General features: G+C 37.2%; 1 protein-coding gene across 6 annotated transcripts in view; it reads right to left on the bottom strand.

Annotated features, from left to right (window-relative positions):
- The window catches only part of ANGPT1 (angiopoietin 1), a 239,768-nt gene that overhangs the window by 85,183 nt on the left and 139,325 nt on the right, over positions 1–15,260 (bottom strand). For all 6 annotated transcript variants that reach the window (XM_046641603.1, XM_046641605.1, XM_046641604.1 and 3 more), the window contains exon 3: positions 7,836–7,957. In XM_046641603.1, the coding sequence (XP_046497559.1) occupies positions 7,836–7,957 (122 nt within the window). The remainder of the gene's footprint in view (positions 1–7,835; positions 7,958–15,260) is intronic.

Raw genomic sequence — 15,260 nt, 5'->3', positions numbered from 1 at the left:
GGATGAGAGGTCTGAGAGGCCTGAGGCTTAAAGCACAGAGGTCACTGCAAAGGCCGACACGAGAATTAATGGAAGTTTGATCTAAAACATAGACAGTGGAGACAGAAAAACAGGAGAGACTGTAAAAACATTTAGGAGATGGAACTGATTGCATCAACAGTGATCAGTGAGTTGCGAGGAACCAGGGAAAGGAAAGAATGAAGGTGACCCTTGTATTTCCCGTTTGATTCAGAATTCTCTTCCACTCTAAGATCCTATGGTTAATAAAATTCAAGTGAAAAAAATGCTATATGCCATTAAATTCATTTTTAAAAAATGTGAGAGGGGAAAAAAACATTTTATTCAATCGGTGTCTGTAGGTCTTCAATTTACAAGGTATAGAATAGAGTAGAATAAATTCAAATACTTTTCCTTGATCCTTTCTATATATAACTAACATAATTCAACTTAACTTATTGCTAGAAGTTGGCAAGATTTTATTTTAGTAGAACTTATCAAATGGAGGATAGCTTTAATTTAAAAGACTGTGACAACTTTTTTTAGTCATATTAAGTTATTAAAAATCAATATTTTATTGTGCCACTAAAATACTTTACTTGTAAGGTACAATTTAGTATACTGAAACTGCACACACTTCGATCACTTAAAATTAATTAACTTCATCACTTCCCATAAACTCCAGCTAGAAGATAGATGAGGCTTGTCAAAGAAGTTCAGAGAATTCCCAAGGTAAAATGGTTTATATTTCATACTCCAGTATTGGGGGAAGAAATAATGATCTATACAGGAATAGGCCAAAAACAACTAGCCTGACCCTTTCTTCAAATTTGTTTGTGTTAGGAGGATAACTTGACAACCACATCCATTAATCTGGAGGCTGCATCATGTTGAAAAAATATTTTTATAATAATTAAGACACAGAACCATCATGGACTTAAACCCTAATTTTGCCATACGCTAGCTGTTTAGTCAAGGGCAAGCTACTCGATCTCTGTAAACTTCTTTATATACAAAATGGGAATAATAATAGGTTCTTCGCAGAATTATTTGGAGGATTAGCAACAGTGTATGTAAAGCACCTCACACAGATATCCACCTGATACTAGATAGCTAGGCAGCAGACGGTTTTGCTAACACTACGTAGGAATGGCCATCATATGTGTAGTTCCACTTCACTCTGAATGTCTTACTGAATATTTCCCTAACCTTTGCTCTGCATATTCAATACCAGCATCAAGAAAACCTAAGGGCTCCATCTTTGTGTACAAGGAATGGTGATCTCCCTTCCTGTATACCCTGGTGAGACAAAAGAATTTCTTCTGGAATATTTTTTCACCTGGCTGTGCTCGCACGTTGGAAAAAGTTGAGGTTAAGTTAGAGATGGGCAGGTGCCTTGACACCCAGTCAGTTGACCAAAGCTTTAGACTAAAAGATCCAGTTATATATTTGGTTTAGCTGAAGGAATTTGCATTTTGACATCTTTCCTTGTCTACCTCTGTTTTCTATCGTTTTGAGCGGAAGTGGCAGGAAACATACTGGAGAAATCTAATAAAAGTTGACAATTACTTGTCCCACTTTGTGGTCACAGCAAACCCCTATGTGCAAAGTAAATGTTAACGCTTCTCATTTCTTGGGTTCTTGGTTGTGAAATTTCAATCATATGGGCCAGTTACTGATCCCTTGCTTGCAAGTGCTGTTTCTTTGAGGCAAAAAACAAAACCAAGTTTTGAGATTAGGATAGCATCCAATAAAAGAAAAAAAAATTCCCTAAGAAAACAAACCAGAAGCTTCTTGGAGTCAGCCCCCACTAGACTGTTAGGAAAGCAAGTGGTAGAGCAAATGTTGTTAATCCTATTCCTGCTTTGTATCTTTGACCATTTAGGGGATAAAGAAGTGAATCTAATGAGGTTAAAAATCCATTTTCAACCCTACAAGTGATGCATTTAATTTGTCAGGATGTAAACCAGCAGGACCTCTCAGCATGATTAGTAGTATAATCCTGTCCATAAAATATTCTTCCTTATTCTGCCAAAGAAGTGATGGACCTTCCTAAGGTCCAGCTCACCAACTTGGCAGCCGAGGCCCCATCCTGCTCAAAGTTGGTAAGTCACACACCCAGACACAACCCCTGACATTCCTTGGGGAGGAAGCAAAGCTTAATTTAGATAATCCCCCTTGCAAAGTGTATTAGCTGATCCAAACCAGACCTGGCCGACTAAAGGCATGTTGCTTCTACATTTCAGAGATGCTTCAACGTAGAAATAGCTTCTTGTCGCATTTGGAGGATTAAGATTCATTTAAGGAATAGGTAGGGATGATCAATAAACTATTTTAAAATATACAAACAGCTTCATGTTTGCCTTTGACCTTTTATCTACTTAAATAGTGGGGGGAGTACATTTCTTTGTTATTCTAGAAAGTGCTTGGCAGAGTTCCTCTGATTCCATTTCACATATGAAAATAAACAATAACAATAAACAGAATAGGGAAAGTATGCTGTGTATCACAAATGGATACTTTTGGTTTATAGAAAGAAAAACACTTTTTTCTAAGTGGTTCATGGAAGAATATGCCTGGGTTAAGCATAGATGTTCCACCACCACTCTATTACACACATTAGACCCTTCAACGGAAGACACTCTATAGTCTAGAGATACGGCAATGGAGGGAGATAGAGCACATTGATAGAAAGACACCCCCAGGAACCACATGTGAGGTAATGTCAAACTTGAGGGTCAAAAGAAGAAAGGGGTGTAGAGTAGGAGTGAAAAATGCATGTAAGTTTTTGTCAGTATGAGCAGAGAAATAAATTTCAAATTAAAACTGAACTCCCTGAATTGATTGTGAAATACCTATATTGCTGTAGAAGAGAATTGTTATAATCCTGAAAAAATTATGACTAGCAATAAATGAGATGATTTATATTTTTAAGAAAAGCTGAATTTTCCTTAGAAATTAGAATTCAATGAGAAAAAAATTCATCAACTAAAGCATGTATGTACTTATGATCAGGAGTCAGCTTCCTCTGAGAGGTTGTGGCACGTGCAGAAGCCCCTTCTACTGACCTACAGCCCTTTTGAGAGCTCAAGCCTTGACTCAGCTTTACTGATGGAATAGAGAAAACTTTTAAGCAATTTCCCTTAAAAAAAATCCCAGCATTTCATGGTGAGAATCCCATGGTAAAAAATGATGCCAGGTGCCATATCAAGAATCATGATGGAAAGTCAAAAAACCCCCAAATAATATGAAACTAAGGTAGAAAGGATATATTTTTTAGAAAAGAAGAAGAGAGAAAAAAAGAAGCAAAGAAAGAATGAATATGAGAAGGAGGGAGGGCAAAGGAGACAGAGACAAGGAGAGATGAAGAGAGCTGAGTATAGGTGACACTTAAGAACAGCATTTATTTCCATAGTTAAGAGCGAGCCCTCTCAGGTCTCCCAGTTTTTTTATGGTATCTTGACAGCTAAAGTGTCAGATGTAGACCAAGAGATAACACATATCAGCTGAGGAAGAATTGAAGAGTGTAAATTCGTGCTGACAATTTTTTAAAAGATAAAACTTATGTGGTAACATATCTAGCAAGAGATGGATTAAAACCATCCTAGGTTACACCTATAAAATGAAATACCTTGCAGTTATTAAGAATGATATTTGAGAGATATTTTTTGATTAGAAAAGATATCTATCACCAAAAAAAGCAGGCTTCAAAACAGTATGTATAGCGTAACACAACTTTTTGTGAAAAATATATTTATATATAATATAGACGGACATATGTAGCTCTCTCAATGTTCTGGGATTGTGTTTTTTAATTATCTTTTGTGTACATTCTCCTTTTTCTACAGTTAATGTGTGTTATTTATATAATTATAAAAACAGCCTAAAAAACAAGGCAAAATTGTCTTTGTTTTATTTATTCATTCCTAGACAAAGCTTTTACCATATCATCTTGAAATACATGACTATAAACAGGGTTCATTTTTATCAACAAAGATAAAGCATGGTGGGACCCTAAATCAAGGGATGGTTGAAAAAAAGTACACCTGTTATGTGTATGTGATGGTTACTGTGAAACTGCAGTAGGATAACGGGTACTTTTCAACAGAATTCTCAATTCCAGAATATTTCATCATGCAACCAGTTCAGGGTCAAGTCCTGTCAAGTTTATTTATAGCTCTACAGTTTACCCCATGACACAGGACAAAGAAAATAAATGCAAACTTAGAAACACAAGTCATAGAGCATGAGTGACTCCTTTCAGAATCGAAACCAACAGCCAGGTTTATCTTCTTCATGATGTAAAACCTTACTATAATTGTTGTCACTAAGGTCTACTTCTAGCATGAAGTTTGGGAAATCCTTCTAGGTTGCAGATAATGTGCTACACTGAAAAGAGCAGGACTAAGAATGTAGAAACCTGGATTATATTCCCCATTCTGCCACTAGCTAGCTGTGTGACCTTGGACAGGTCACTCATTTCCACTGAGTCTGTTCCCTCATCTGTAAAGTAAGAGGAGAACTAGCAGTCCTCTTAGGTGCCTTCCTGGTTTGGAATATGGTGGAAACTCTAGTTCCACCAACACAACGGTATTTAACTAGTATCTAGCAACACAATGGTCTTTAACTCAATATAATGTATAAGAACTGAAAGTTCTTCAAGTCATCCAAATATCCAGAAGAAAGTGCAGTTAATATATACTATACTTGTCCTACAGAGGTTACTGCTTTGATTGAATTGTTCATCATGAATGTCAATGCCTTCAAAATAATATAGTCTATATGCCATCCCAGCTTTCAAGAACTCTAAGTCTCATATCACTTACTTGAGATGATTCATAGTTTATAAAACACATCTATAAAGCTAACCAAAGAAATTTATCATGTCCAGAATAAATGGCTTTAAACTGGGGGGAGCAAAAGAACATCTTGAACCAACTTTGCAAGTAAATGATTTTCTGGAAAAATATAAATTGCCTTTTTCTCTAGTGCAAGATCTCTGAATTCAACAATCCTGTAGCTTTGCTCAAGCTTAAGGGCCAGTAGAGTGATGATTCAAGCTACAGAGTTTCAGAGGCTCTATTCTCTATTCCTATATATTTTGATCCTGCTGAAAACTGTCAATATTTTGTGTCAGTGAATTAAATCATAGAATCAAATACAAGCATGCTTCATTTTATTGTGTTTCACTTTATTTTGCTTTGCAGATATTGCGTTTTTTTACAAATTGAAGGTTTGTGGCAACTCTGCATCAAGCAAGTTTATTGGCGCCATTTTCCCAAATTGGCTCATTTCATATCTGTCACATTTTGGTAATTCTTGCAATGTTTCAAACTTTTTCATTATCATTATATTTGTGATTATATTTGGTGAGCTATGATCAGTGATCTTTGATGCTACTCTTGTAATTGTTTTGGGGCACCACGAATCATGCCCATATAAGACAGAGAACTTAATCAATAAATGTATGTGTTCTGACTCCTCCAACAGCCGGTTGTTCCCCCATCTCTCTCCCTCTACTCAGGCCTCCCTATTCCCTGAGACACAACAATATTGAAATTAGGCCAATTAATAACCGTATAATGGTATCTAAGTGTTCAGTTGAAAGGATGGGTCGCATGTCTCTCACTTTAAATCAAAAGCTAGAAATGATTGAGCTTAGTGAGGAAGGCGTGTCAAAAGCTGAGACAGGCCAAAAGCTAGGCCACTTGTGATAAACTGCTGGCCAAGTTGTGAATACAAAGGAAAAGTTCTTGAAGAAAATTAAAAATGCTATCCAATGAACACCTGAATGATAAGGAAGTGAAGCAGGCTTTTTGCTAATATGGAGAAAGTTGAGTGATCTGGATAGAAGATCAAAGCAGCCACAACATTCTCTGAATCCAAAGCCTAATCCAAAGCAAGGCCCAACTCTCTTCAATTCTGTGAAGGCTGAGAGAGGTGAAGAAGCTGCAGAAGAAAAGTTTGAAGCTAGCAGATGTTGGTTCATGGGGTTTAAGAAAGCAGCCATCTCCATAAGATAAAAGTGCAAGGTGAAGCAGCAAGTGCTGATGTAGAAGCTGAAGCAAGTTACCCAGAAGATCTAGCTAAGCTCATTAATGAGGTTGGATACACTAAACAACTGATTTTCAATGGAAATGAAACAGCTTTCTATTGGAAGATGCCATCTAAGACTTTAATAGCTGGAGAGGAGAAGTCAGTGCCTGGTTTCCAAGCTTCAAAGGACAGGCTGACTCTCTTGTTAGAGGCTAATGCTTCTGGTGACTGTAAGTTGAAGCCAATGCTCATTTACCATTTCAGAAATCCTAGGTTCCTTAAGATATGCTAAATCTACTCTGCCTGTGCTCTATAAATGCAACGCCAAAGCCTGAGTGACAGCACATCTCTTTGCAACATGGTTTACTGAATATTTTAAGCCCACTGTTGAGACCTACTGTTCAGAAAAAAAGATTGCCTTCAAAATATTGTTGCTCATTGACAATGCCCCTGGTCAACCAAGAGCTCTGATTATGTACAACAAGATTAATTTTGTTTTCATGCTTGTTAACACAACATCCATTCTGCAGCCCATGGATCAAGGAGTAATTTCGACTTTCAAGTCTTATTATTTAAAGAATACATTTCATAAGACGATAGCTGCCATAGATAGTGATTCCTTTGATGGATCTGAGCAAAGTAAATTGAAAATCTTCTGTAAAGGATTCACCATTCCAGATAATGTTAAGAAAATTCATGATTCATGGGAAGAGGTCCAAATATCAACATTAATAGGAGTTTGGAAGAAGTTGATTCCAACTCTTCTGCATGACTTTGAGGGGTTCAAGACTTCAGTGGAGGAAATAACTGCGTAGGTGGTGGAAGTAGCAAGAGAACTAGAATTAGAAGTGGAGCCTGAAGATGTGGCTCAATTGCTGCAATCTCATGATAAAACTTTAATGGATGAGGAGTGGCTTCTTATGGACTAGCAAAGAAAGTGGTTTCTTGAGATGGAATCTACTCCTGGTGAAGATGCTGTGAAGATTGTCTAAATGACAACAAATAATTTAGAATATTACATGAACTTAGTTGATAAAGCAGTGGCAGGGTTTGAGAGAATCGACTCCCACTTTGACAGAAGTTCTACTATAGGTAAAACACTACCAAAGCATCACATGCTACAGAGAAACCACTTGTAAAAAGTCAATCAATGTGGCAAACTTCACTGTCATCTTACTCTAAGAAACAGCCACAGCCATCTCAACCATCAGTAATCACCACCTTCATCCATCAGCAGCCATCAACATTGACGCAAGACCTTCCACCAGCAAAAAGATTACAACTCACTGAAGGGTCAGATGATCATTAGCATATTTTAGCAATAAAGTATTTTTAAGTTAAAGTCCTTACATTGTTAGACCTGATGCTATTGCACACTTAATAGACTACACTATGGTGTAACCATAATTTTCATGTGCACTGGGAAACCAAAAACGTCATGATACTCGCTTTACTGCGATACTCGCTTTACTGCAGTGGAATGGAATGGAACCACAGTATCTCCAAGGTATGCTTTGTAATTTTTGTAGATATGGTGGGATTTGAACAACTGAACATTAGATAAGTTAGCGTTAAAAGTTATAATAAGCAAATATTTCAACAGTGTAAGCCACAGTATTAATCTTGTTGACATACTTGCTGTATTCACCTTTTGCTCTCCTTTCTTTTTATGTTAAAAATTAATTTGGCTCTATATTTCCTTTTTCTTGCAAATCACTTCAATTTTTTTTAAGAGTTGGCAGAGAGGTGAAGGATAGAAATAAGTGCATACATAACTATTTTTGGAATACAACAATCCTCACCTGTTTTTCTCATGAATCTTTAGGATTTCATTTGTCTGTTGAAGAAGTTGCTTCTCTAGTTTGTATGTTGATAATGAATTCTCCAGCAGTTGTATTTCAAGTCGAGAAGTTTGATTCAGTACCTTACGATAAAAGATAAAAACATTTCAAACTTCAATCACAAAGAGTAGAAAACAATTATTTGAGTTTTTTTATTTAGCTGTGTTTTCTTCTTAAATTACATTTCTTCCACACATTATTAAAGTAATTAATTAAATGGTCTACATTCTATTAATTAAATGGCATACATTCTATTAATTAGTGCTTTACAAGTCTCTTAAACATATTTGTTTGAAATTGAGGTTGCGGTTGAACGAGAAAATTGAGTTGTTAAATCCACTTTCATATCTAAATTTTCGTGTCCCAAATCCCTAAGATATTCCACTGTACTAGTTGCTTTATATATATTATCTCCAATATTTACAAGTCCAAGATGAGTATTAGTACAAGGTCTTAGATATCGTGTATAGTTAAGAATAACTAGTAGGCAGGTAAAAATATGCCTGCCTCAATCTATTGCCTTAGAAAAACCAACTAGAAATGTGCAAATAACTCTTGACAGTTTAAACAGATTCATGATCATACATTTATTGAATATCTATCATGTTAGGTCATGTAAGCCTTTCCAGATGTCATATCATAGACATGGGCACCTGTTGAAGAAGGAATTGTTGTCGTCACTTTACAAATGAGGAAATTGAGGCTCAGAGAGAGGCCCAAATCCACACAGGAAACAAGGCAAGAATTAGGTTTCAAACTCAGACAGTGTGACTCTAATTCTGATGCTCTACACAGAAAGCTAAGAAGAGGGAGAGTCAAACCATCCTGGGTCTTAACCTGAGGAGATGGAGTGACCAGGAGCCCAGATTGCACTGAAGGCAGATTGTAGTTATCCTTTCAACTGCACTACACTGGGTCCTCTAGAAGCTGTAAATGTTCGACTCATCTTGAATCACGAAGACTCATGATGCTAGTTAAGCTTTAATAGGACATGAATCTGTGAGCCATGAACCCAAACCTACACATCCTCCAAGCCAACGTCACACACTCCATTCATAGAAGATGCCTTCAAACTGGGCTATTGCCCTTGTCTATCCCTGCCTCTGTCCTGTCCCCAACCCAGCTTCTTCCCTAAGGGAGGTACAAAGGGCAAAGGAGAAGGTATAATTAGTTTTAAAAACTCCTTCTGTCATTTGAAAACTTTTACAACCAACACAGCTTTCTTAGAATTACATACTGAAAGGGACCTGGGAAAACTTCTGGAAAGTCAATATCAGTCTAAAGGTCCTCCTCTAAAACGACACCATTAGCGCTGTCTTCCTTTTCTATAGCAGGTCTAAACTTGGGATTATATCAGATGCACACAGAAAACCTTTTCAAAATGTACTGACATGGCCAGGGCTGGGCTGGGGCTGGAGGAGATTGCTGGGGGAGGGGGTGTATTTGCAGGGGAGCAGGACAGGCACTAGGGTGAGATGGGACAGGAAATTGCCTCAGTTGCAAAATTTAAAGAAGTGCCAAAAACTCAGTAATCAAGAAAAATGATATTTTAATGCAACATTTTAAAAGATCAAAATTAATACCAGAAAAAATCCATGTTGAACAGAATATCATTTTAAAATAAAGAGCAGTATCTGTTCCTGCACATGTATAATTCAGTCTTGCACAACTTTATCTCACTCCCTTCACCCTAGTCCCAGCCCTGTTGGGGGGTTTGGTGGGTAGGGCTGGGGGAGGCGGGTGGAGAAGAGAATGTTGAGATGGGGCATTTGTGCTTTAAAAATGTTTTAAGCTGCTATGACTCATTTACACAATTGTCATGAATATGGATCTAAAAGCCAGTCTCAAAGTTACTACTACTAATCAAACCTTATACTTGTGGACTATTTCAGAGTTTTAAAAAATATTTTCCTGTTCTGAGTTGTTTCATTTGAGGAAAAACAGGAACAAGAGAACTTGGGATTTGAAGATAGAGTTAGGAGCCGCCCAGAGGAAAAGATGTTAGAGAATGTAAAGATTGGGGATACACAGATAGCACTTTCAACTATTAAATGTATTTTTGTCCAGGGAAGTTTTCTGTTTGTTTTTCTATTAACTAGAATAACAATTCATAAAATAAATTATTATTAAAAACTACAAAATAAAATAGCTAAATAGGGGATGAGCCATCTGTATCTTTTGGTGACACTTAGAACAGTGCTTGGTACAGAGAAGACACTCGATATTTATTGAATGAACGAAAGGTACATTGTCTCGCTGAATCAAGTGTATCATATGCCATTCAAGAAAACAGATTTTCTCCCTTATCCATGACACTCCCTAATCAAACTTCCTGATATTCTCAAATACCAAAATTTTATTTTATAAAAAACAGAAATTGTTCTTCTCCATGTCACAGAAGAACATGAGAGAACAATGAGAACACAATGGAACTGTCCAAAATTAAAAACAAAGCTGCCTATATATGTCTAGAAACTACTATGGCTCCTAAATTTCTCTACTTTATTTCTCTACTTTGCTACATAGCAACCAGAGTGATATTCTTAAAAACATAATGATTCAGGGTGGTGTTTATCAGTGGGAAACCTCTACGTTGATAGGAACCAACATTTTGAAACATGCTGTCTCAGTAGAAAGGGCCTAATAAATAAGATAATGTCATCTCTTACGTTAAATATGCTAATGGCTTCCCTTTGCAATTAGAATAAATTCTAAAGTTCTTAGCTTGATCTAAGAGGTCCCATGTGATCAGGACCCTGCTTACTTCTCAGATCTCATTTCCTGCCACTCTCTTCTTGTTCATTATGCGTCAACAATATTGATCTTATTTCTTCCACTCTAACATGCCAGATTCATTTCCACCTCAGGGCCTTTGCACTTGCAGTTTCCTCTGCCTGGAATGCCCACCCCTTACCAAATGAATAGCTGATTTCTTCTCATCATTCAAGTCTTGCTAAAGGAGGCCCTCCCTTGCTACTCTCTGTAAAGTAATTGCCCCATCATCTTCCATCAGGTCATCCTGTTTTATTTTTTTATGGAACCATCACTATCAGAAATCATCCTATCCATTCTCTCATTTGCTGTCTCTCTGTCCCATGAGGATGTCAGTTGCACAGAGGCAGAACTACTCCCTCTGGACCCTGCCAAATCTCCAGAGCCCAGTATAGGGCCAAGCACACTGAGCACTCAGAGCTATTTGCTGGGTGATAAGCTAGACAGTGGACAGTGAGTTGTTTTTCAGTTTGGGTAATGGTCAGAAAGAAGGTAAGAGGCCACATGAGTATCCAGCTGGACTTCAATTATTACAGCCCAAATCTAAAGCAGCATCTGAATGTGGGAGAAGGAGGGGGACAAATCTCAGAAGTCCAGGCTAAGTGTAGGGTTTCTCAGGCCAGTTTGAGCACAAATGCCAATCCCTTCTCTTCTCTCCCCATCACCTTGACTCAATAGCTGCTTTATTTCAACTCTCTCCACCGAAGTATTAAAATAGGCCTGAAGTTCAAAAGCAGGCAACTGAGAGAATGGCACAGGAAACCATGATAAATTGACCACTCTCTTGCCATGTGTCTATGAAACTTGCTGCTTAGCAATAATCTAAGTGTTCCATTAAAATGACAAAAGACATTTCCTTCTTTAGCTTAAACACATTCCAAAAGCACATCTCTGCAAAAAAGAAAGAAAGAAGAGAAAAGAAAAGAAAAAAGGAGAGTTAAGGGTATGTGAAGCAAGACCCCAAGGAACAATTTCAAATTTAAGTTTTCCAGAATATACCACAGAGTAAGGAATACATAAGGCTTGAAACCGAGGATTTATGGACTACAAAATTTTAATTCTTTCTTTAAAAAAATAAACAAAAATTTTAAAATAAAAACTAGTTCCTCAAAAAAGGAAGTTAGAGAATTTCAGCCAGTTCCCCTTTAATACTTTTGAGGGTGCCTCTGATGTTCCTTAAGAGGGAAATCTCCCACAAAAGAAAGTTTCTTTCATTGGCATATTAACTTTGAAATCAGCCTTGTTTGTAAGTTTCTATTCCCTTTTATTTTAATTATGTTTTCCAAGTGAAAAATACAACACAATGTATGATACCTTGGCAATTAGATTTTTACAGAAGAATAAAAGCTGATAGATGTACAAGGAATGAGAGTTAGAAGATCACCATTTTACAAAATAAATGAAATAATTTATTTGGTCAGTGATGGGCAATGTGATAGGTCACTTGTTAATTTGCAAGGGGAAACAGACCACTGGAATGGAAAGCTAAGGAGGCGCCTACTCTAACCAAGTTAATACAGCATCACTGAGAGTGTGGCAAGCTGGCATTTGTGCCTCCTAATCAGATGCAATAGGAAGAAAGCAGTAATTTTACAAAGCACTGCTACCGCAATGTTTAACTCAATCTAATTGAGCCTTTAGAGTTAACTTCCAATTTAAAGAAACCATGGAGTATGGAACAGTAAATTAAAACACACTATAAAGAAATATTCAGACAAATTCAGAATATGTGACAGTTTTCAAAACAATTGACTCAGTTTATTAAAAGTCTCAAGAAAAAAAAGCAAAAGAATGCTCGAAATTAAAAGGGACTATTAAGTCTTGAAAAAGAAAATGCCTATAAAATTTTCAGTAGAATAACCAAGGAAATTTGAATGTGAAAATTAGATAATCTTAGAGAATTATGGTTAATCTTAGTTGTGATAATATAATACAATAATATATAATGAATATTATGTAATCATTTTATACAATATTTTATATTTTTATTATATACACATATATTATATATTTAATATAACGATAACCTCATTGGTTTATGGAGTTTAGTAGAGACGGAACTTATATTACAGATGTAGAAATTGCAGGTAGAAGTAACTTGCCCAACAGAGACAAAACACAGTAGTGTGAGAACGCAAGCCAGACAGATAGCCTGTCTCTGGAGTCTGGGTTCTTTCCTGCAGGCTCATGTAGCTGTGCACAAGCAGCTTCTCTCTGGCCAGGAAAGGTACCTCCTCTTAGTCACTACCAACTGCCATCAAAGTGGTTTCTTTCAAATTACCACGAGTGCTTCTGCTTGTGCAGCTGATGGCTCCAATTTCTCCCCTCTCCCCACCCCAACACTAAACTAGCACTATGAGGCAGGAAAGTGACCAAATTTCTCATGCTCCTCAGAGTACAGAGAAAAATAAATTCAGCCAACGTTCTTAGTAGGTCAAAACATCTTTGCAGTAGACTGCTTCTGTTCCAAGTCCTATTCTGACCCATTAGCAATTTGTGGATATATATTACTATCAACACACAACCCTTAGGACATTGCCCTTGGGTTTGGGAGCATTGGGCTGAAATCTACAGAAATTAAGAGAGCAATATTAATTATTGTAATCATTTGACAAGTGTTGATTGAGAGCCTACTGTGTACTAAGTACTGTTCTAAATCCTAAGTATAGAGCAGTGAACAAGACAGATAAAATTCTTGTTCTCTAGGAGTTTGTATCCTAGTGCGAGGCTTGGCTAGCTTTTTGGTAAAGGGCCAGATAGTAAATATCTTAGTCTTGGAGGACCATATGGTCTCTGGTGCAAATACTCAACTCTGCCGTTGTATTGAGAAAGCAGCCATATACAATGTATAAATGAATGAGTGTAGCTGCGTTCAATAAAACTTTACTTACAAAAAGAGATGGCAGTTCAATTTGACCCATGGGTCATAGTTCACCAAGCCCTCTCCTAATGGGCTATCAAACATTTTTTTCAGAGCTTGTGAGAAAATTAATTACTAGGTTATTTTCCTTGGATTATCCATTAGCAAATTTATTTTACTGCCATTTCAATTAGGGTAAAGTTAAATGATGATTCAACTATTCTCTCATCGAATTAAGGAGATCCAGTAGTTCAACATTGAGAGCTGCCTTTTCAAACCTATTTCTGCCTAGAGATTCATGCTCATTGATTCAACTGTTCCAAAACAGCCTTAAATCTGTAATTGTATGACTAAAGTCCAAACAACAGGTGTGATAGTTTGTGACCTCTGAGCAGCAAATGATAAAATGAGTTTAGACATGCAGGAAATTTATTAAGGGAAATGCCTGGGAGAAAAAATTGGGAAGAAGCCAAAGTTAGCTAGGAGTGCCTTCCGATTAGGATGCAGGGCTAACCACAGTGAAGAAGAGAGGGAAGGAAGGGAGATTGAGTGGAAGTCCTCGACTGCAGGGCAGTTGTGAGAAAGTTTGGCAAAGCTGGTAGAGAGCCCTTAGCCAAAGTCATGTGTCAGCGGAGTCCTGTTGCTCCCAGGAGCAAGTCTGACTAAGCATGGCTGTCACAAAGTGTCTTGGCTGGAAATGGCCACTGATAATTGTGGCCTCTGCACCAATACAGTGATGGATTTCAGAGCACAGCAGCTGGGCCATTGGCCAATTATATCCCCCACAGTAGGAGACTGGAAAGGCGCACTTTTCTAGCTGTAAGGAAAGGCTCCATTGCTAATTAATTTGATGGAAAGTTAAGAAAGAAATGGTTTAGAAAAATTTCGCTACATTAACTCAACTAAGCTCACTGAGGATAAGGACTGCTTTACTTATTGTTGTATTCTATATGGTAACTATTAAAATATCTTGCATTAAGGAGGTACTCAAAATACAACTTTTTAAATTTGATTAATTTCTAACATTATGGTTCCCACATAAATGATTGAAAATTGGAAGAAATTTAGGATCAGTGTCTAAGGGACTGCTCTATAGTTACACAACAAGCAAGTGGCAAAGACAACACTGGATCCTGGGATTACATGAGATGATGTGTAGAAACACAGTAAAATGGCAACAATTGGTGGTACCATCAACAGCCGCAGAACAGCAGCAACATCTTCATCATTTAGAGAAAACCCTCAGCTGCTACTATTAGGTTCACATCACTTTTGCTTTATCTGGTTTCCATCTTATCCTCTGCTTGGACCCATTTAGTGTCCACAATCTTAGAGAGAGAAAGGAATCACAAGAGAGACGTCGTATAGATAAAGAGCTGGTAGAGCATTTAGACTCTGGTGCCAGACTGCCTGGGTTCAAATCTTTGCTTTAACATTTCCTAGTTCTTTCATCTGGGGAAAGTTTCTTCATCTTTCTGGGTTTCAATTCCACATCTTTGAACAAGGGATGGTACTTGCACCCACTCCATAGGATTTTTAAAAAATTATTAAATAGCTAATATATGTACAATTGCTTAGAACAGAGCTGAGCACAGATTATTAGAGGTGAATTTTAATGTAGTTTGTCTTTTAGTGTGCCTTTAAATAACATTGGCCTGAGGAAGAAGTCAGAAATAGACTCACACTACAGGAAGGGACATGAATAATGCCTGACTTTAACCTCTTCATACTGCGCCCTTGGAAAGAGGAACTGG

Source organism: Equus quagga, chromosome 16 (genome assembly GCF_021613505.1).
Source record: "Equus quagga isolate Etosha38 chromosome 16, UCLA_HA_Equagga_1.0, whole genome shotgun sequence".
Lineage (NCBI taxonomy): Eukaryota > Metazoa > Chordata > Mammalia > Perissodactyla > Equidae > Equus > Equus quagga.
This window is presented reverse-complemented; position numbering and strand designations above follow the sequence as displayed.